This window comes from Abrus precatorius, unplaced genomic scaffold, assembly GCF_003935025.1.
Source record: "Abrus precatorius isolate BTA unplaced genomic scaffold, Abrus_2018 Scaffold4, whole genome shotgun sequence".
NCBI lineage: Eukaryota > Viridiplantae > Streptophyta > Magnoliopsida > Fabales > Fabaceae > Abrus > Abrus precatorius.
In genome coordinates, this window is record NW_020874384.1 from 8,407,308 (window position 1) to 8,431,559 (window position 24,252).

Sequence of the window (24,252 nt, forward strand, 5' to 3'; positions counted from 1 at the left end):
GTTAATTTAATATTTTTTCTATATTTTTATACTTTTATTAATTATATGAATCTGCATACTAACCCACGTTCACATGCCAATAATTTTTGTCAATGACTTATTTGTGTTTTTATTTTGGACACTTTATGTATAAAATTATTAAAAAAAAGTTAGGTAGAATACTATAAATATTGATATTATTGTCTAATTAGACTTTAAGTTATGAACTTTTAATACTGATTTATTATATACATTATGATGTTAAGCTTTGTCAACTTACGGAAACTAATATTAGTGGTTTGGAACGTTCTGCATTACTGATACCCATTATTATTTTGAGGTTAAAAAATGTATGCAAAATGGCGATAAAATATTATAATACGACATGAATGCATTTGCAGGTTCATCCAATCAGTTGCCAACCAAGTCAATCACCAACCAGTGTAAACAATGAAACAGATGCAAGTAAAAACAAAAAAGATAGAGCAAATGTTAATATAAAACACAAACAAACACTCTTTCGTGAATTTAGAGGAAGAAAGAAAGGCAAAGTCGCACCTGGTTTTCTTTGGTAGTTGAGAAAGGGAGTGAGATTTCAATGGCGAAAAAAGCAGTGCTGATTGGAATCAACTACCCAGGAACGAAGGCGGAGCTGAGAGGGTGCATAAACGACGTGTGGAGGATGCACAGGTGTCTGATCCATCGATACGGCTTCTCGGAAAACGACATCACCGTTTTGATTGACACGGACAAGTCCCACACGGAGCCTACGGGGAAGAACATTCGGTCAGCGTTGACCAGGTTGATACGATCGGCGAAACCAGGGGACGTGTTGTTCGTTCATTACAGTGGACACGGTACTCGCCTCCCTGCGGAAACTGGAGAGGATGATGACACTGGCTACGATGAATGCATTGTTCCTTCCGATATGAACCTCATCACTGGTTGCTTTCTCAGCTCTTTCTGTTTTCCTCCTTTTTTTCAGTAGATCTAGTGTAGTTTTAATCGTTTTTTTATAAATAATTTTATATTTGTGTAAAATGTATTATAAAGTTTAAAACCTCAATTACTTTTTATTGAATTTGGTTATTGTATAGTGTAGAACAAGATAAAGTGCAGTAATTTGGAATTTCGGATAGTTTAGAAAGTCATCAATTAGGGCAATTTATGCATATGTAAAATAAATTATAAAAGTTTTTAAAATTTTAGCATTTTTTTAATCAATAGGGATTGTTTCCTTCGTTATCCTCTAAAATATCCTCTGCATTATCGAGAAATACGTCATTTTCTGTTTAATTAAATGAATTGTTCATTTAATTTTTATCTTTTGAGATGGAGAGCTCTGGAAAGGATGAACGTGAAGAACACTTAAAATCTGAGAAACAATTACTAAAAACATTTGAATTTGATAAATTGTTGATGTTTTTATTGCCTCTGTAGTTCTAAGTGGTGTCTTGATCAGTTTGGTATAGGAACAAAAATGAAGTAAAAGAAATTAAAAGATGCATTTTATTAGTAAAACATCTTGATACCGATAATAGCAAACATCTAGCAACGTTGCATTGGCACAATTCTTGTGGGAAGTAATAAAGTACGTGTCCGTGTAACAGATGATGATTTCAGGGAATTTGTAGACGGGGTACCTAGAGACTGTAAGCTCACAATTGTATCAGATTCTTGCCACAGTGGTGGTTTAATTGACGGAGCTAAGGAGCAGATAGGAGAGAGTACAAAGGGAGAAGGGCACCATTCTGGCTCTGGTTCTGGCTCTGGCTTTGGATTGTCAAGCTTCCTTCGTCATACTGTGGAAGATGCCATCGAGTCTCGTGGAATTCATATCCCCTCAGCATTGCGCCGTCGTGGACACAACAATGATGATGAAACCGAAGCTAGAAACATTGAACCTTCACAACAACACGGCTATGTAAAAAATAGGTCATTGCCACTTTCTACCGTCATCGATATACTCAAGCAGAAAACTGGGAAAGATGATATAGATGTTGGGAAATTGAGACTTTCGCTTTATGATATTTTTGGGGAAGATGCTAGCCCAAAAGTAAAGAAATTCATGAAGGTTATCTTGAATAAGCTCCAACATGGGGATAGTGGGAGTGAAAAACATGGTGGAATCTTGGGGTTGGTGGGTAGTCTTGCCCAAGAGTTTCTGAAGCAAAAGCTGGATGCAAACGATCATGGGTATACAAAACCTGCCATGGAGACGAATGTAGAAAGCAAATATGAGGCATATGCTGGATCAACCAAGTCCGGTCTTCCAGATGGTGGAATTCTGCTGAGCGGTTGTCAGACTGACCAAACTTCTGCTGATGCAAGTCCTTCAGGAAATTCTGCCAATGCTTATGGAGCTTTTAGCAATGCAATACAAGCTATCGTTCAGGAGACGGATGGTACAATCACAAATCAAGAGCTTGTTTTGAAAGCAAGAAAGAAGCTGAAGAGTGGAGGTTTCACTCAACAACCGGGCCTCTATTGCAGTGATGACCATGTTCATGGCCATTTTGTGTGCTGATGTATTGTATTCTCATATTCTCATCTGGTGCAGAGAAAGACAGTAATTTGTGTTGTGTATGGTATGCTTGTGCTCTACTACTTTTGGACAATCAGAATATTATGATTTCAATATTCTTTTATGATATCTGATGAAAACTAGTTCAAATTCAGACTGCGTTTTGTAATACAACCTAGCTATCTACTGTTTCAATCATCAATTTCTTGAACCCATGCTAAAACTGTAAATTTGTCAGACAAAATTCGGTTATTTTCTTCATAATTGACAAAAATAAATAAGATCCAGAAACAAAGAAAATCCATCTATTAATTGTTTCATATGTACTGAACAAGAACAACTTTCCAAGCAGGCTAACTTCACAACCCTGTTAAAGAAAATATCTTTTGCATCAATTTTACTATAAAATAATGGTATAAAAAGCAATATCAGATCAATAAGAAATTTATGAACATGATGCATTCTTTCAATCCAATGTTACGCAAAATGTTCATTCTATAAGTAATTATTCACTTGATTAAGATTTATTTTGATTTACTCTGATGTCAACAAATTCATGATAGAGATTTTGATGCATTTCAACCAGATGCTTGAACGGATTATCCTGCAAAATGTTCATTCCATAAATAATTATTCACTAATGCAAGTCCTGTTTTGCTTTGAAATCCAACAATTCAGGACAGATGCATATCAATTAATTTAAATGCACCAACAAATCCAAATTTTCCTCTAAAACTAGATAACTAAGTAGGTGGTGATCAGCTTTAGAATTTTATGCTTTGAAATAGCTTAAATCTTACTAAACCAGCTGCCAGAATTTCGAAAGTTACTTCAAAATTATATTTAACAGGGTTGGTTCCACAATACAATTACATAAGTTTAGTAGCTCAAATAATGTCAGTGTTTGTCATAAAGCATGCCTTCAAAGATGCCATTTCAATCGGTCCATTTTAATGGTTTCACTAGAAATCCATTTTAGTCTTCCTTCACATAAACTGTTGGGCAATATTGCATTCAATGAACTCATATGATCTATCAGTCTTTTCATATGGCCAAACCATCTAAGGCATGATATTACCACATTTTCCATAGTAAGTACTACTACTACTAATTTCTATTTAATACATTTATTCCTAATCATAATGGTTCTTGTGTGTTAAACACTAAGTTTATGCTCTTATTCACACTTTACCACTCAACGTTCAGTACCATTCAGCATAGCTGGACTTTTGACAGGTAAATTTTTCTTTCCCAGACTGTGCAGCACCTTTAAATCTCAAACACTCCTCCATTTCATCAATTCAGCTTGGATTCTATGATTTACGTATCCCTCTATCTCTGTTATTTTTCATGTTAAATCCAAGATTTAGGAATCGCGTGACTAGGTGTATAGTATGATCTCCATTTTTCGCCTCCAAGCCATTGTTGTTCACACATACCTTGTTAAAAGCTTATTTATCATATACTTGATGCACTTAATTGAGAAACAGGTGATTCCAAATCTTCTCTCCACCCACAACTCTACTTTAATTTATGTTAATGCTCTTCAATTTACAAAACAGAACTGCTGTTTAGATCGAAGAAATTTAAACAAATTATGCACGAAATGAAATGGACAGAAATGATTGGTCAAATATTAAATTTAAAGTTAAAATAAAACTCCCAACTTTGACCCAATTCATGCCAAATTATTCTTATACAGTTTTTCGTGCATTATGTGATATATTTTTTTTTACCAACAAGCAATTTCTTTTAAAAAAATAAGTAAAATTCGTGTTTAGTTCTTCAATTTATTTTATTATACAATTTTATTTTAACTTTTTTACAAGAACATTAATTTCATTATTTTTTTTGTTTTTTTCTATTTAAAATTCAGCACAATAAGGTCGCAACGAACAATTGCATAGAAAAATAGTTGCAAATAGTTTTAACAAAATTGACGATAGTAAGTTGCCACTAAAATTTATCAAAAAAATATTGAAAAAATTTAATTAAAAATAATTTTGAAATCAAATTTAAATTCAGAGTCATTTAGTATTAATATCATACAACGTCAATTAAATAAAACGATTATTAATTGTACAAACTTTAGAAATATTTATTAATTTATTATTTTTTTACATTTTTATTTATAAATTTTATAATTTACAAAAAACTTTAGTTTTTATTATTTTTTAAATAAAAATACAATTTTAGGAAAAAAATTTAATTTTAAATTAAAGAAATGAATTTTTTATAAAAAAATATTATTCTTTCTGATTTTTTGATAAAAGAAATAATTAAAAAAAACTTATTTTGATATTTTACTTTTTAAATTTTGTTTTAGAATTTTATAATGGAACGGGATAAAATTGGTTATTATACTATTGATCGTCTTCTTGGTGTATTTTTCATTGTTTAATATTTTCAAAATCAACTTTTTTTTTTCTACTTCTTTCTCCTCTTCCTTTCCTCTGAGTATGCACGTTGCCACGCAGTTGCTTCCACTGCCGTCATTGCCTTGCCCTCTCCCATTGTTACTGTACTCTTCCTTCTCCTCTGCTACTTCAAACGTTGCATCCCTCTCAAGAATTCTATGGGAGACCACCATCAACTTCTCTTGCATCGGCAAAAACAACGACGTTTTCCTTCCTGAGTTGTACCATTGCTTTTGTGTGATAACCTCCACCTCTAATGTGTAGAGTTTTGAATAAAAAAAGACCAAAATAGTTAAGTCAACATTTTAAATAAAAAATAAATTATTAAACTATTTTTAAAATTAAAATAAATCAAAATAAAATTTAAAAGATAAGTACACAAATACCAAATTTGCCCAAAAAATTATTTAATTAATTAAAATCTTCGTACCTCAAAATTGAAAATTTTAGTTGGTTAATAATTTATTTTATTTTAGGATCATTAACATAAACTAGGAACTGTGAATCGTGATTGATTATTTTGGTACCAAAAGCACGATTCCTTTCATAATAAGATAAATTTCACATAAATCCACCACGTGTCTCGTATAAATTTCTTGAGATAGCTCGACTTATATACACACACTAGTGGTTGTCAGTGTTCCCATTTCTGATCTACACGTGTTTGTCAGACATCATTTGTCTCTTGCATGAAACTTGCACGTCTCTGTGTGATAATTTTCTCTTTTTCTTTTTTTTCTCTCTATATCACGCTGAAATACCCACGAAAATATTTTTAATAATAATAATAAAGACGATTCTTTTTGTTGGCTTATAAAGGAGGAACTGCCTTGCAAGTAAAGGGAACATGTCAGTAAATATCATCTGAATCTCCTTAGAACACTGCAGTGAACGAAATTTCAGGAAGAAGCAGATTCTCATGCCACCTCCTTTATTAAATTAAAGGGTACAGTTTTAGAATTTCGTATACAATTAATTATTTTATAGCTTTACCTTTTTTAATCATGGCGGAAGAGATAGTCTTTTTCATTGCAATTAAATATGTATGGAAAAAAAAAAAAAACTATAAATTGATGTGTTCCGCATGAAATCAAGATTACTTTTGTGTTTAGTCTGTTTGCACTTTCCTTTTACGACGCTGCACAAAATTGGTTATATCTCTGAAAGGCTTGTGAGAACAGTTAAAATCATTTCTTGCTTTGTTTGGGAGAAGAAACAATTCAATTTCGACTTCCAAGTAATCAAGTTTAATTGTTTCTTTTATCTTCCTTTCTTTATGATGATCGCAAAGAATGTGTACTGAATCATTTGCCGGGTGGTTTGTGCAGAATTCAGTTTTTGGGTATGGAAATTCTGTCGTATGGTCCTGCACCATGCTGTCAAGTAGTGGACTCGAAGTGGAAATTGGTTGACAAAAGCTTGAATTCACGTCAATCAAAACGTGGGTCTGTGAGATTTTATAACATTGGTCAATCTTTCCTTGAGAACAAGGTGCAGCAAAGAGATTTTAGATCATTAAATGCTCTTGAAGGCTCCAAAAGAGTTGATTGCAGGATCTATAGTGAAAGTTATGATGGGTATGTGATTGGCCGTGAAGGAAATGTAACAAATATTTCAGGGATAGAGGAGCATGCTGCTAACGTTGTGATTCCAGGTATCCCAGGTGGGTCAAATGGTGAATCTGGTGCTCCAATAAGTAGTTGTTTTTGGGAATGGAAACCTAAATTTAACGTACACTATGAGAAGGGAGGGTGTGAGAATGTGGATTCTCCACATGTTCTCTTTCTTCCTGGTTTTGGTGTTGGTTCTTTCCATTATGAGAAACAGCTGAAAGATTTGGGCCGTGACAATAGAGTATGGGCACTGGATTTTCTGGGCCAAGGATTGTCTTTGCCTTTTGAAGACCCGGCACCTCACTATAGGGAAGGGGTTGTATCAAATGGAGATGATTCTTCTTGGGGCTTTGGAGATGAAACGGAACCATGGGCAACTAAGCTTGTATACTCTATTGATTTATGGCAAGATCAAGTTCGATACTTTGTAGAAGAGGTAAGTGACTTGAGTTTGATAGCAGCCAGCTAGTTTTTTTATTTCAGTTAAATATTTGGTCAAGCTACATGTTGAAAAAATGTACCACAAAAAGCTTCTCCTTCTCAATTTGTTTGTTTCTCTTCAATTTCATGTTGCTTTTACCACTTTAGGACTGAATGTGTACGATTCATATTATGAGAAGTATTTATAGTTGTGCCTTAGTGTGGTTTGGTGTAGGTTCTTTATTCTTTTCTTTTTTGAGGAGGGGCTAGGGTGGTTTTTTTGTGTTGTTTTACTCAGGAATTACCTTGTTTGTGGATAGTGACCCTTTATGAAAGTAAAGACGACACAAACTTGTTTCTGCAGGTCATTGGTGAACCAGTCTATGTGGTGGGGAACTCACTAGGAGGATATGTTGCACTGTATTTTGCGGCACTTAACCCTCATTTAGTGAAAGGTGTCACACTGCTTAATGCAACACCTTTTTGGGGATTTCTTCCTAATCCTATAAAGAATCCAGGCCTAGCAAAACTTTTTCCATGGGCAGGAACATTTCCCCTACCAGCTAAGATAAGGAGGCTTACGGAGTTGGTGTAAGTATTTCTTCATTTTACTCTCATTTATGCGTTTTTGGCACACATGTTTTCAATGTTCTAATTGTGAACTGCTTCGGCTCATCTCATTAATGTAACCCACTATCACATTCATATGTGACTCATATTAAAATAATAAACTCCATTTAATGGACCAAATATTATTCTATTTGAGAATGGGAAACTTCGAACTTCTTTCACTAGAATTGTACTGTTGGAAATTTGTGATAGATGCCTCTTGCAACTACTATCAGTATTAAACTGTGTTTGAATTAAACAATGGTTTTTTTCCCTTCAGGTGGGAGAAAATTAGTGATCCTGCTAGCATTGCTAAAGTACTTAATCAGGTTTATGCAGATTATTCAACAAATGTGGATAGTGTATTTTCACGCATAATTGAAACCACGAGGCATCCGGCTGCAGCAGCAGCATTTGCTTCAATCATGTGTGCTCCCCAGGCAGAATTATCTTTCAGTGATGCATTATCTAGGTACACATTACTACTGCATCTCTAACCGGCACTAAATTTGTGTTAATATTATCCATATTTATGGTTCCAAGATAAGGATTTTCAGCTATTTTGCAATGTAGATGTCGAAAAAGCAACGTGCCAATATGCCTGATGTACGGTAAAGAAGATCCCTGGGTGAAGCCACTTTGGGGACTCCAGGTTAAGAGGCAGGTGCCTGAAGCTCCATATTATCAAATTAGTCCTGCTGGTCACTGCCCTCATGATGAAGTCCCTGAGGTATAGAATTCCTCACCAATATACCTTGAAAGTGCTCTTCTTTGTTTCCTCTTCACACTTTGCTAAATCAGCTTCTAGCACTGAATTGGATACTTTCAGTTTTTATATACAACATATGTCAAAAAGCTTCCTTTGAATTGATTGAAGTGTAATTCTTTCCATGATTGTCTTGAAAACAAAAAATAATTAACATAAGTAATATCATTGTTGGCAGGTCATAAATTTCTTGCTACGTGGGTGGATCAGAAATGTAGAGTCTCAGGGTTCTATCTCATTGCCACTGCTTGATGACTTTGACAGTATGAACCAAGCTAATGCAAAGGAGGTGGAATTTATGAGAGAAGGCTCAAGAAAATCAGTGGTGGTTAGATTTTTCGGCTCCAGATTCTCACTTTGGGACAGTATAAGATCTTACATCAACACTCGCTACAAGTTCAGCAATTTGGAAGCCAAATCTCCATGACGTGATGAACTATACTGTCTTCATATATATATATATATACACACACACAAACACTATCCTCTCTGATTCAGTTTGATCATGGAAATCGTGTACATTAATTGTATAATCAGGTTCCTTTCTCCTCTGCCATTACACACTAGTACAGCATGTCAAATTATCTTTCCTTGATCATATCAAAATTTAGAGTCCAACATCTGGTGTATTGGATCTAATATTCCTTTAAAATATGTTGAAGTCCGCAAATTTTTTAAAATATGTGATTACATTACCGTTGAACAATGAAAGATTGAAATCACGAATGCACACAAATTTAACCTCTTGGACGCGTGGTAGCAGAAGTATTATAGCAAAGTTGAAGTGGGTAATTGTTATTCTAATATGAGAGAGGTTAGAGTACGAAGGGACTAGTAGAGTATTTTTAATTTCTTTTTAATGGGAAGAATTCATTGATAGTTAATATCAAATTGGAAAACAATGTAACGAAATAATTTTTTATATAATGCAAAATTAAATAACTCAACTCTTTGGTTAAGGAGTTTCGTCAAATAGTTCAATTTTATAAAAAAATATATTATATATTTTATCATATTATTTTATGGATAATATAATTATAAAATATAAGTAAATATCAATGAATATGATATATATATATATATATATATATATATAAAGTTATATGAAATTTAATATATATGATGATTATAAAATTAATGTAAAATGATTTAACAATTGAATTAGCCAATTTTGTATTTTATAAAAAAAATACTAAAAATTATTAATGTCAAAGTTTTACAGTATAATGTTAGTAAATTTTAACTAATATTTATGTTTTATTCTTTATTTTATTTTTGTATTATCCTACTTTTATTTTTAAAATTAAATAAATAATAATAATGTTTAAGGAAATGTTCTTTATATAATAAAATTTTATATTTTTTTCTTACAAATATAAGTGAGATAAAAAAAAGAGAAATATAATAATATATTTTATTTATACAAAAAGATAACGAGTAAAAAAATGTTTAAATTATTACATAATTTTATTGTATAAATATTTATCAAATTTAAGTGGTTATTTACCTATCTCGGTAATTAAGATCTAATATACTCAGATGGTTTATGAGTTTTTATTTAAAAAATAATTAGTTCAACTTTGTGATCACTCATGTTGACCCTCATTTTATCATTCTTAAAACAAGGATAATAAATAAAGAATGACGGTGTTAGCTTTGTAGTTACCAAAAGAAAAGAGACAGATAATTTTAAGGAGTGTTCATGCTAATTTTTCTACTCCATAGATGCTGATTGAAGATTTCAACACAGTGCAATTTTCTTATAAGTAAAAAAGTGAAATTTATTCATATGACATTCAATACCACACTTAATGGGTGACTTAACCAATATTCTTTCATTAGGTTACATATTCACTTGGTATAAAAATCATAATGGTTAACGTATTCTTTAAAAAAAAAATAGATAAAAATGTCTAAATCTACCTTTGTTAAGAAGCTTTTCAGAAGCTTTTGTAAAAACACTTACTCTTCTACACTCTAATCATAATCCTCACTTGTTAAGGTGTGGGGGCCTTCTCTAAGTTCATGAGCCTCGACCTTTTCACTTTCAAGCTGTCTAGATAGTTCACAAAGATTATAATTTGTTTCTAAGGCCTAGAAGGAATGTAGAGGAAATCTCATCTTATCAGTTCAAAATGTTAGAGGGGATTCTATCATTTTCAATAATGAGACATTTGGTAATATTAACCAAAATAAGAGAGATATTGAAGCCAAAATTAAGGAGATTTAAAAGCGATTAGAGAAGGTGACTCAGCTTATCTCACTCATCTCGAAAGGCAACTACATTATGAGTATAACAAAGTTCTTTTTTAGGAGGAACTTCTATGATACAAAAAGTGTGACACTCTTAATTAATTATTTTTATATAATTTAAGGATTTATAAATTTGAATTAAATTATAAATCATATCTTCTGTTTATTTGTGATAAGAGAATATCTTACAAAATTTCAAAACTTTCATTTTCACTATTTTTTAATTCATAAAAATTTTAATAATTTCAATTTTAACATATAATTAAATAGTTTTCATCGTAACAAAAATTGTTAAATTAAAATACAATTTGAACAATTATACATGTGTAATACATTTGATATCACTTAAATTTATAAGTTCAATATTTACAAAACATATACAAAATACATTAGGACTTAATTTACATAATTACAAAATCAAAATCTTCCAAGTCTTAATGAGAAGTTTGTCTCCACACCAACGACTTGGAAGATATGATTCTAGTCATCATTATCAAACCAACCCTTAACTTCTTCCATATGTTCTTGAGTTTGGTCTTCGTCATAATGATCTTCATTATCTTTTCTCTGATAATTCTTCCCTCTTTCTCTAAACTCTCTTCTCCCCTTCGTATCTGTTCTTAACCTGACTCTTTCTAATATCAGGTTCTTCTTCTCTAATCATTGATCAAGGACCCAAGCTAATTCTTCTTGCAATTGTCATTACTTCATTAATTCTATCTTTGCACTATTGATATTCAGACTTCATTAGTAGTCTTGTTTCAATATTTAAACTCAAATTATTATATATAAACATTATACTGTTACATTGGTGTTTTCATTCTTCTTCATAACTACGAACACTAGATTGAAGGAATTACAGACCGAAGTGCATAGTCATGGTGAAAAGCTTCGTCAAATGATGGAACTTTTAGATTTGCGTGACCAAACTTAGCATAATCATAAAGAGCAAGTTTGTGTTTATACGCAGAATCGTATAGATCAGTTACAAGCTGTTATTGATCTCTTATTGCAGAACTAGTCTCAGCCTTATGGGGGCTCGACCTTAAATCAATCATTCTAGATTGTTACTTCGGTGAATGCGACATTACTAGTGAAAGATATCTCTATTGGTTTTTATCATTTCAATGTTCAATCCTTTGATCTTTAATGGATCTTTAAGGCTGAGAAGTTCTTCAATTACCACCACACTCTAGATGCACATAGAGTGAATATTACAGCAATTCACTTTGAGCAATATATTATTCCTTGTTTCTAGATGCTTCAATGCATATCTGCAATTACTTGTTGAATTTATTTAACATGAGCTCTAAAGTCTCAATTTGGTCCTTCTCTATTTGATTGTCCCATGTCAAATTTGGTTAAATTGCAGCAACCAGATTTTGTATCTGACTACTATCTTTAGTTCATGTCTTTAGCTAATAGATCATTTGAATTACCTCTTGAACCACTGTTGAATTGCTTTCTTAGTGGTTTACATGTGAAAATTCATAGAGATGTAGTTGCACAGGCACCAACTTCGTTGTTAAGAGTTGTTGCTTTAACTATATTGTTAGAGACTAGATATTTGCCTGATTCCAAACCTCATTCCACTGCTACTAATACACGTTATTTTCCATTGTTTTCCTCTAACCGATTCCAAATGCATGCTTAGGGTAAGCCTGCAGTTAAACAAGCTTTACCTACATTGTTACCTACTCCCCCTTGTCCGCAATTGTGTATTAATAGTAATGCCAAGCGATTTAACCCAGCAAAAATGCAGATAAGGCGAGAGAAAGAGATATGTTATTTTTGTGATGAGAAATTTACATTTAGTCATAAGTGTCCAAATAGACAATATTTGTTCTTACAATTTGAAGAAGATAAGTTAGATGATACAATGATACAACAAACTGAAATCCCTACTTCAAAGTTGTAGGTTCATGCATCTGTGATAGAAGATCATCATTTGTCATTGAATGCATTAAAAGGAGGGACCAGTGTCCCATCCCCTTTTTTTTAGCATATATTGATTGATTATCTATCAAAGTTTTGATTGATGGGGACAATTCCGATAACTTCTTGCAACTATGTGTAGCTAAATTTTTGAAACTTTCCATTGAACTAGCACTTATGTTTAAGGTTATGGTTGGGAATGATAATTACATGACTGTTGAGGGTCTAGTTCAGAATTTATCCATCCAGACTCAAGGCAATATTTTTAATTTACCTGTTTTCCTCTTACATGTTTCTTGCGTAGATTTCATTTTAGGAGCATGCTGGTTGAAGACTATTGATCCTCATTTGGCTAACTATGCAGCTTTACAATTGAAATTTATGCATGAAGGCAAGATGGCAATCTTGCAAGGGGAAGTGATTCAACTTTCTGTGCAAGCTCATTTACATCACATTCGAAGGTTAGTCCATACTAATTCTATTACAGAAGTTTATAGTATACAAGTGTTGGATCCGAATTCTCCATAATTTCCTCTTCTAGAGCTTCGTACTGATATGGAACTAGAACTAGCTTTGTTACTTCACACTTACAACTTAGTTTTTAGCACTCCAATAGCCCTTCCCTCTTCTTGAACTCATGATCACTCAATTCCCTTAATGGAAGGCTCTTCCCCGGTGGAAGTTAAGCCTTATCACTATCCTCATAGTTAAAAAGAAGAGATTGAGAAGTTGGTTGAGGATATGTTGGAAGAAAGGATTATACAACTCAGTAAAGTCAATTTTCTTCTCCAATAATTTTGGTAAAGAAGAAAGATGGGTTATGGAGGATTTGTACAGATTATAGGGTCTTGAATGTTATCACCATTAAGGATAACTTCTCAATTCCAACAATGGATGAAATTATTGATGAATTGATTGGTGCATATTACTTCTCTAAGTTGAATCTTCAATTAGGTTATTGTCAAATTTTGTTAAATTCGGAGGATAGACATAAGACAACCTTTTGAATCCACCATGGATATTACGAATAGCTTGTTATGCCATTTGAATTGACTAATGCTTTAGCCACTTTTTAGAGTCTTATGAATTATATTTTAAAGATATGCTAATAAGAAGATTTGTGTTAGTATTTTTGGATGACATTTAATTTATAGTTCTTCTTGGAAAGACTACATGTATTATTTAGAGGTCGTGTTTCGAACTCTACAGCAGCAGCAGCTATATGCTAGATTTTATAAATGTTGTTTTGGTGTTAAGGAGATTGATTACTTAGGCCATACTTGCTCATGTTCAAGGATAGGTATGAATTTTAGTAAACTTGATGTTGTTAAGGAATGGTCGCAACCTGCTAATTTGAAGCAATTGCGGGATTTTTTGGGTCTTACTGGTTATTATAGGCGTTTTGTCAAGAATTATGCAGCTATAGCAATATCATTGACCGATCTCTTAAAAATTGACTCCTTCAATTAAACAGATTCAACCATGGTTGCATTCTATCAGTTGAAAGAAGCTTTAACATTTGCACCTGTGTTAGATATTCCTAACTTTTAGGAACCTTTTGTGTTAGAAACAAATGTCTCTGGATCGGATATTCGAGCAATCTTGAGCCAAGGCAAACATCCCATAGCTTCTCAAAAAAGCTATCCTTGTGCATGCAAAAGCACTCCAACTTATATTAGAGAATTTTATGCTATAATGGAGACTTTGGCTAAGTTCAGACATTACCTTCTTTGTCACAAGTTTATGACTAAAACCGATCAATATAGTCTCAAGGAGCTTTTAGAGCAAAATCTGTAAACTCAAACAACAGAAATGGCTGCTAAAGTTTCTTAGTTATAACTTCACTATTTAGTATAAGCCAAGGAAAGAAAATGTCCCTGCATATGCACTTTCTTACAATTTGATGGTTGCATGGTCTGAACCTACTTGTGTTTGGTTACAGAATATTGTTACAAGTGACTCAAAAGAATGAAAAACTGATGAAAATTTTTAAAGAATGCATTGATCATCTAGGGAGATATGCAAATTTTACTATTCACAATGGTCTTTTACTTAGGAAATGCATGATTATAGTTCTTCAAGATCCTAACCTTATTACTCAGATTATGCAAAACTTTCATTCTTCTAAGGTAGGAGGCCATGCTAGCAGCATGAAAACAATTGCAAGAATTTGTTCTCAATTTTATTGGTCGCATAGGCAACAAGATATTAGAGACACTGTTAAATAATGCAACATCTATCAAAAGGCTAAAGTTGCTCAGGAAGTTCCAACTGGTTTATTGAAGCCACTTCCTATTTCTCAACTAGTTTGGGATGACATTGCTATGGACTTCATCATAAACTTGCCTTATTCTCATAGTTTTACTAACATCATGGTTGTTGTTGATAGACTGACTAAATTTTGTCATTTTGTGGGCTTAAAGTCTTATTTCACTAGTAAGAGTGTAGTTGAGGCTTTTACTAATAATATAGTTAAATTTCATGGATTCCTTAAATCTATTGTCACACAAAAACAAATTTTTCATCAGCTCCTTACAGAATCTGTTTAAAGTTCAAGGAATTACTATTACCATGAGTTCTACATACCATCCTTAAATAGATAGGGTAGACTTAGGTCTTAAACAAAACGCTCAAGATGTATTTATAGTACTATGTGTTTGACAATCCTAAGTCTTAGTTCTCTATGTTACCATGTGCTCAATTTTGGTACAACTCTTCCTACATCACAGCATTGGGATGTCCCCTTACAAGGCTTTGTTTGGTCATGATCTTCCTGTGATTACTCGTTATAAAGTTCATTCACAAGATCCGATATAAGTGCAAGAGATTCTTAAATCATGTGATGTTGTATTATAATAGCTCAAGATTAATTTGATCAAGGCCCATAACTACATGAAACAACAAGTTGATCGTAAATGCTAAGACTTTTAGTTAGAAGTTGTTGACTAATGCATTGGTGAAACTCCAGCCTTATAGGCAACACTCGGTTGCACTACACAGAAATCAAAAACTAAATATGAAATATTTTAGTCCTTTTGAAGTTGTGACTTGAATTGGATCTGTTGCTTAAAATTACAATTATCTCAGACTGCAAGAATTCATCTGGTGTTTCATCTTTCTTTATTAAAAAAATTCCAAGGTAATCCCTTGCAACAATACATGTCATTTTCATTAACTACTGCTCATTTTGGCCTAATACTTCAACTTATGTAAACTTTAGCCTATCAAGTCTTATTGCATAATAATGTTGAGATTTCGTAATTCTTGATTCACTGGGAATCCATTGATCCGCATGAATCCACCAGGGAAGATCTTGAGAAAATTCATTCATCTTATCCCAATTTTAACCTTGAGGATAAGATTGTTGTTGCAAGAAAGGGTAATGTAAAAAGTGAGCAAGATCAAGCTGATATAGCTACTGGTATGGATACACATAGGAATAATGACATGGAAAAAGAGGCAAAATTAGTTAGCAAGAAGGGACACATGGAGACCGATCCGAAAAGTGCGGTAACAAGAAGGAGCGCAACTCAGGAGGGAGAATGTCTTATTAAGATGATATGGCAAAATGATAGGGGCATAAGTGTGGTATGATCTTCTCTTTGATAATTCTTCCTTCTTTCTCTGAACTCTCTTCTCCCTTCATATATGTTCTTAACCTGACTCTCTCTGATATCAAGTTGTTCCTCTATGATCATTGCTTTAAGGGGCTCAAGCTAATTCTTCGTGCATCGTCGCTGTTTCATTAATTTTGTCTCTACATTATTTTTGTTTTTGATATTCAAACTTCATTAGTAGTCTTGTTTCAGTATTTGAACTTAAATTCTGAAAATATAGACATTATACTATTTCAGTCAGGAATATTGATTGTATTGCTAGAAAAAAGATCTCAATTTATAAAATTATGCTTGATGTTATGAACTTTACCAACCAAAGTCATTTATGTGAACAAGTATAGCAATCTCAAGCCCTCCTAGAGCACTAGGCTCGTTGGGAAGCTAATTACAATTTTAAATTCATCCTTAATGTTGATGAGAGTGCTTGGTGGAACCCAGAAAAAGCTTGTTTTGTACTCTTATTAAAAATAGGGATGAAAATTAGCTTAAAGGAACTTATGGGTTCATTCACATTTCTCTTGAACTCATAGTCGTGCTTCAAAGGTTGAAAATGTCTTGAAATTAAGCATCAAAACAGGTTAGGTCAGACCTCACTCTAAACAGGCCAGGCCCATAGCATAATTATTGGGTCTAAGCTTGACCTGTTACTTGTTAAAATAAAAGCACGGTTAAGATTAGTAGCAAAAACAGGTTAAGAAAATTTTATATTAATTTAAATAAAAAATATTTTATATTGACAAAAGTTATTAATTAGTTTTAATTTAAATAATAATTTTAATATTTTACATAATTTACTTATTATTTTAGTATTTATGTAAAAAAATTATATATTAACTTTCATAGAATTTTATTAAAATTAATATTTATTACTATTGAAATTATAAGAGAGTATTAATATATTTTTTATTAAATATTAAAAAAAGTAATATATTATATATAATTTTAAATTATAAAAATTTTATAAAAATAAAAAAAATTTACCTAAAAAATAAAAATCCAAGTGCGAACAAGAGGTCACACATTTCGTGTTTTACCCTCTCTCGCTCACATAAACCTCCTGCTCATAGTTTCAACTTCTCAAATCTCTCCATTTTTTTACATTTCCAAGCCATTTTTTTTAAATTTCTCCAAGCCATTTTCTCACAGCTTCATCAAATACTAGGTTTCTTTCTCATTACTTTGTTTTTTTTTGCAATGCTTCTATATTTCAAAAAACCTTACTTGTTTATGATTTGATTTTTTTCTGTTGGATGCTCTTTTTCATTATACTGTATAAAACTATTCAAATGATGCTTCTTAATCTTTCAGGCCACTAAAGTCATGGCCTATTTATTTTGTTAATGGTCACAAATTTTACACTGTTACTTAGAGTGAAAGTAGAATAACTTATAATAGTGGAGTATGTGTTAGTGGAATTAGACATGGTGAAATGTCAAATATTATTATGGTGTTCTAATAGAGATTTTAAAATTAGAATAACCAAGTCAAGAAAGAAAAAAGTTAGTTTTGTTTTATTGTGATTGGTTTGACCCTTCAAACCATGGGACAAGGATGCATAAACAATATGGGATTGTAGAAGTAAGAAAGGGGAGAAAATATGAAAAATTTAACCTTTTCATTTTTTCAAAAGCTGCAACTCAAGTTTACTATTCACCTTATCTTGAACGATAAAAAAATAAGTTTAATTGGTTAGTAGTAATGAAGATAAAGCCAAAGGGAGTTGTCAATGATAAAGGGAGTTTAAAAGTTTCTTATCAAGCTCAAGAGTTACAAGCTAATGTAACAAATGACCCAGTTGATTATCTACAAGATAATGGAGTGGAATGTGAACAGGTTGATTTAGCAAATATGCATGAAAGAGATTTCATTGATGATGGAGATGAAGATGATACTACTGATTCTGATGGGAAGCATGAAACAGACAATGAAGATGAGGACTTTGAATGTGAAGGTCAATATAAGGATCAAGAAGGAGATGAGTAGTATTTGATTGTAATAATTGATTTGAATTGAATGATATTACTATAATTGCATTTCATGTATTGATAAACTCTATTAAATTTTGTTATTCCATTTATATTACTTTTTCACCTCATTTATGTGAGCAATATATTGTTAATTTTCTTATTTATTTACAATAATACTTGATATATAGATATCAAATTCCAGACCTTCTAAGAGACCTATGCAGCCAACTAAAAAGTCAAAACGAAAAAAATTGTACAACCTTTATTTCACAATTCTCATTCATCACAAATTCGTATACCATCTATAATTTCATCAGATGCCCTCTAAGCTCTTACTAGTCAATCACGAACTACACATTTTGAACCACCTCCGCCTCCACCCTATACTCAAACTCAACCACAATCAACTTTACCTCAAACTACTCAACCTCAATCCATCCCTACACAAATCCCTCATATATAGGAGTATTCAATAGTTAATGAAATTTCATTTAGTCATGTTAGTGGAGGCAATAATGGAAAGATTATGATACTTCCATATGGTGATGGGTGATTTTATACCACTTTTAATTTTTGAATTTAAATTTTTTATTTAAATTTTAAATGTTCATTGTTTCTTTAATTGTTGTAATAGGTTTGATTGTCTCAACCATAGGATGATTACTGGAGTTATTGTTTCAATCATATGAAGTAAGTTTAAGGAAGCTCAACCATCATGGAAGAGGTTTTCTAAAAATCAACGAGATATGTGGTTTGATATATTTAAGGTAAATAAAGGAACATATGATTTCTGTAATGAATGAAATTTGAATTTAGTTTCTACAATGATATGATTTTGGTTATTATTGTTACTAAAATAAGCATGGATATAGAAGTGTGCATGATTTTAATTGAGTTTGGGTCATATATTGTTCCCTGTGCATGTATGTGTATTTTGTGTATTTGAATTTTCCAAGATGTAGTTTTGGTTGGAATTCACAATCAGATGATCAGGATACTAAGATATTGCGGGGTAATTATGATTCTAGCACATTTAGATAATAAATTATATTTTTCTAAATGATTATGAACAACAGAGAAAAGGATGAAAAATAAGAAATGTGAGTATCCTTAATTTGTTGAGTGAAAGATTTTCTCTTGTTCGTTTCTTAGTAAAATGCAAATGTGTCTTTTTTAGTTAGGTAGTTTTCTGAATGACAAAAGCATTAGATAGAAAAAATTAGTTTCTTTTATTAGAAACTCTCGAGAAAATATTGGAGGTAAATTAGCAGCTTTGTATTCACATGTTTGTATCTCACCATATCCAAGTTGTTCATGTACCCAATGAAATTCACTCTAGTTTGAATGTACCAAAAGGGAAATATGGTAATTAAAGATGGCAGCTCACCCTTGAGCCAGAATTGATGATAAAATAAAGATAATTAGTTTTAAATAATTTGCTTTTGTGTTACGTGCATAGATCCTGATCTTTCTCTTCAACTTCTGCATTTCCTTTTTGTGGGAAAGCTGTAATTCAACTTCTCTTGTTGGTGGATAGGCTAGTTAATTTTTTTTGACTTCTTTTGAAAGAATTTGTATTTAGAGTATTATGAATACCAGTATGCACTATGCTTATTGTTTTATGATTCATGAAGGCGTGCTAAGATTAGTAGAGAACTTCGTGTATTGATTGGATTTTCTTGTAAATCTTCGCTTGTATTGTGAATTTGTGATGCTGTAATTTTTCTCTGCCTCTGTGATGCCTTCTATTCTACCCCAATATTATGGCAAATTTCACCCATCACATACGTTTTCTGTCTACCTCTATTATAGTAAAAAGATTAGATAGGGTCTTGAACGCCTGCCCGAAGAAAAAGAGTGAGAACATAGATATGTTCACTTTTTGTGTAATTTGTTTGTCTCTTAAAGCATGTTAAATCTTGGGCCCATTACTAATGATGAAGTTGAAAGTTGAGGTTTAGACAAATACCATTTCTCTTGGTATTGGACATTCTGCATATATACAATCAGTTATTTAGTTACACATATTTGTGTAAAAAAATGAATTATAGTTATTTTAAATTACTTTATTGTTTGTGTTTTTGAATGAAAATCCGTAACTGAGATTAGTTTTATTTTAGCACATATCTTTATTTTAGCACAATGATAGTCATGTCGCAGTGGTATCAAAAACTACTAAATTCCTCACAAAAACATGCAGTTCAAGGAGCAACCTAGGTCATATCTCACAAGGATGCAAATGCACATTGCTCTAATCTCAATTATGCATAAAAGGTTGTATATTTGGGGGTTTAAATGCAGAAACTGAATTGCAAAATTAAAATGCAGAAAACAAAATTACAGAGAATGAAATCGCAGAGAATTGAAATGCAAAAAATGAAATTACAGAGAATGAAATTGCAGAGAATTAAAATGCAGCAAAGACATTGCACAGAATTGGAACCGAAAGTTAAAATCGAAATTCAGAGCACAAAAATCCAAAACTAAGATTGAATGAAAACCGAATTTGTTTAAATCTCTTCTGCACAACAAACAATTAATCAATTGATTGTTATACGATTAAGAACAATGCATAATTCAATCGAACAATGCTTCTATACAATCGTAAAAATGTGAGATCGGAAAACAAACTCGGAGCATAAAAAACGTCTTGAACAAATGCGATCTGGACTTTGGCAATGAAATTGAAGGGGGAACATAGCAGAAATCATCTTGACTTTGTAGAATCTTAAACGTCTTTCAATTGTAATTGCAAAGGCATACGAATTCAGAATGGAAAAATGCAAGAAAAGAAGAAGAATGGTAAAAAAAATGAGAGGTTCAATTGGAAGCGGGAAAGGTATTGCAAACTGAAAAACAAAAAAATGAATCAAAAAGTCCTTCCCAATCAGCCCCTGACCTCTATAAATAGTAATCCTAAAAGAGCAAAAACCGAGTGGGCCAAAGTTGGGCTGAAATTAAATACAAAAGAACTGCAAAATAAAAGCAAAATAAAAACTATACAATAGTCAACTAAAAGTCTAAACTTATAAAATTCGTAGAAAATAGCTCCGGACTCCAAACAGCACGATCGAAATATCCAAATTAAAGCCCCGGAAGTAAGGAATTCAATGCAAAAAGAATCAGCCAAAAAGAATATCTACAGAAAAAGTTATGGTCAAATTAGTAACCAAAGGTCAGAATAGCAAATATGAACAAAAGTATAGTATTTATGAAAATTCCTAATTAACAAGATAAATGCAAAAACATATTAAATGGAAGAAATAAGGGAATGAAAAGACATGCAAAGGATGCAATAAGACTAAAAATGTGATAACAAAATATGAGCTATCACACAACCAATTACTAAAGCATGTTGTAATCATTTGGTATGGTGCACCTCAATGGCTTTTTGTTCATATTATTGTTTTATACAGACAATTTTAAATATCATTTTTTTTAAATTGTTGTAGTCAAAGTTTACATGGCCACCTCAATATAAAGATATGATAAGACGTAATTTGGAAAAAAGAAGCTCATAAAGAATGAATCAAATAATGCAAGAAATTCAAAAAGATTTAGGTAATAAACTAAGTTGGATTGGGGACCTATCTAGACACAACTAAAGGCACATCAAAAATCATCAAGTTTTAAAGAAAGATCTGAGATAAATAAAAGAAACCATGAGTCCATGGCTGGTGCTTCTTTTCACATTGGTGGATCAATCCCTCATCGTGTGCATTGGAAGATAATGGTATGATTATTGTACTATTATATTAATTTTATTTATAAAATTAGTAGTTGCTAAACTTTTTCTTTTACCAATTATAGAAGAAAGAGAAGGGGATAGATCTATCACTAATTGATTTTTATTTTCGCACCCATAGAAGAAAGGATCATAGTTGGGTGGGTCCTTATGCGAAATCTGCTTATCTAAGTCTCATTTCACTATAACTTATTTTAACTTATGTTTTACTTTAATGTTTGCACTCATTGATTATGTATTTATTGACCACTAAAGTTAGTTGTTACCTTAAACTTATTTATTTTTATTTCAACTTAATGAAGGAAAATTTTGAACAAAGGAAGCTTGCATTATCTTCTCAACATTCATCTTTAGGAGGGGATAATGGCAATGGTAGTGAAAAATTGATAAGCATGCCACTTGATATTGATATATGGGTAGACTTGGTTGGTGGAAAGAAGAAAGGAAAAATCTTTGGTCTTGGATTTTTAAGCAAGACTTTAGTTGCATCTTCAAGTCAACTAACAAATTTAGAGGATGTTGATGCAATTAGAAGTCAAGTTTAAGCTCTAAATGAGTCACTACAAAGGAAAGAGCAAGAGAAACTAGAGATGAGAAAGGAATTGAGCAAAACTAAAGAAATGAGGAAAGAGTTAAGTGATACTAAAAAGCAATTAGTAACTTTAATGCAATATTTAAGATTTACTGCATCTAGCTCTCATCCACCGCCATCACCCCAATATAGTAGTGAAGATAACAGTAGTGATTATGATAATGTTTGATTGTAATGATCATAATAGTTTTAAGGATTACATTGAATATAACATGTGATTATGTTTTTTTTTTAATTATGTTTTGTTATATTATGTGTGGATATAGACAAAAGTAGACATAGGCTCACAACTTTGGAGACCTTTTATATGGATGCTATTTTAATTTATGATAATTTGTGATTTTAGTAAGAAGCATACAATGTGAATCTATATGATGTTGAATAACAATTATAAGAATGTTGTGCATTCTATGTTGTCTATCTGCTTCCATTCATTGTAAGTGGATAAACTCAATGTTGTGCATTTGTAACTCCTTCCATCTAATGTCATCAAATATGGTGAATATATTGTATTTTTAGTGTGACAATGGCTGGTATGGAGTAGATTGCAACACTCCATCCTGCTCTAATTGATGTTCCAAATGATGCTTAAGCCAATAGAAAAATGATCAATCTTAATTAATTACCTTTGTTAGAAAGCCTAAACCAATTTACTTCATATCTAAGCACTTGCATGGTTTTAGAGTTTTTTCTTGAGTTTGTTTGATCAAGAGTAAGCATTGCAAATTTTTATAATGTGAATCTATATGATGTTGAGTAACAATTACAAGAATGTTGTGCATTTTGTGCTGTCTATCTGCTTCCATTCATTGTAAGTGGATAAACTCAATGTTGTGCATTTGTAACTCCTTCCATCTAATGTCATCAAAGATGGTGAATATATTGTATTTTTAGTGTGACAATGGCTGGTATGAAGTAGATTGCAACACTCCATCAATGATTTCTTCTATAAGAGAGTGGCTTAGTTGGTTGCATCCTGCTCTAGTTGATGTTTCAAACGATGCTCAAGCCAATAGAAAAATGATCCATCTTAATTAATTATCGTTGTTAGAAAGCCTAAACCAATTTACTTCATATCTAGGCACTTGCATGGTTTTAGAGTTTTTTCTTGAATTTGTTTGATCAAGATTGCAAATTTTTATAATGAACCCCGCCCCTTACACCTAAAAAAAGTTAATAATTTTTTTTACAATTTTTTCTTATTTTCTTAGAAAATTTTTCGTTGATAAATTTGCAAAAAAAATTATTTACAAGTTTTCTTGAATACTTGCAAAATTTCTTGAATTTTTTTTTTTCAATTTTTTATGAAAAATTTTATATGCAGATTTTTTCTACAAATTTTTCTTTAAATTTATCTGCAAATTTATTTGTATATTTTTTAGGAGATTCTATTGCAAATTATTTTTTACACGAAAGAATCTATAAATTTATTCCTACTAAAATTTGTAAAAGATTACCTACAAATATTATTTTTTGTAGAAATAATTATTTATAAAAAATTTTCTCGTGACAATAAATTTACAGCAAAATTGGCATGAAATATGTTTTTTTACAAATTTTTTATAAATTTTGCAGAAAATTTTGTAAAAAAAATCCTGAAATTACAGTAATGATTGAAAATTTAGCAGGCTATATATGATTTTACGTATTTTATCATATATTCTTTAGTAAAAATTTCAAATTCCTACGAATTAAATGTAAACTATACTATCTTTAAAAAAATTAAATGCATTTTCTTTTATTCTAATTTTAAACTTATATTTCATTTAAAAGATAAAATTATATATTTATTTTAATATAAACAAATTTTTAACG

General features: G+C 31.5%; 2 protein-coding genes and 1 pseudogene across 5 annotated transcripts; all 3 read left to right on the top strand.

The window, feature by feature from the left end:
- The first annotated feature begins 407 nt into the window (after nt 1-407).
- On the top strand, nt 408-2,506 carry LOC113865563 (metacaspase-5-like). 2 transcript variants are annotated; one of them, XM_027500220.1, is made up of 3 exons: nt 408-923; nt 1,590-1,745; nt 1,869-2,506. In XM_027500220.1, the coding sequence occupies exons 1-3, from the start codon at nt 578-580 to the stop codon at nt 2,504-2,506; spliced, it is 1,140 nt and encodes a 379-aa protein (XP_027356021.1). In that variant the 5' UTR covers nt 408-577. The 2 variants fall into 2 exon arrangements, with proteins under 2 accessions (XP_027356021.1, XP_027356020.1); XM_027500219.1 differs by having other exon boundaries at nt 1,590-2,506.
- Nucleotides 2,507-5,703: 3,197 nt separating this feature from the next.
- Nucleotides 5,704-9,073, top strand: LOC113864432 (pheophytinase, chloroplastic). 3 transcript variants are annotated; one of them, XM_027498120.1, is made up of 6 exons: nt 5,704-5,866; nt 6,249-6,969; nt 7,318-7,544; nt 7,843-8,034; nt 8,136-8,292; nt 8,507-9,073. In XM_027498120.1, exons 2-6 carry the CDS (start codon nt 6,265-6,267, stop codon nt 8,753-8,755), a joined length of 1,530 nt encoding a protein of 509 aa, XP_027353921.1. In that variant the 5' UTR covers nt 5,704-5,866; nt 6,249-6,264; the 3' UTR covers nt 8,756-9,073. The 3 variants fall into 3 exon arrangements, with proteins under 3 accessions (XP_027353921.1, XP_027353923.1, XP_027353922.1); XM_027498121.1 differs by having other exon boundaries at nt 5,812-6,157; nt 8,507-9,003; XM_027498122.1 differs by lacking the exon at nt 8,507-9,073 and having other exon boundaries at nt 5,725-5,866; nt 8,136-8,298.
- Nucleotides 9,074-18,846: 9,773 nt separating this feature from the next.
- LOC113866074 lies at nt 18,847-22,390 on the top strand (annotated as a pseudogene).
- Nucleotides 22,391-24,252: the final 1,862 nt, after the last annotated feature.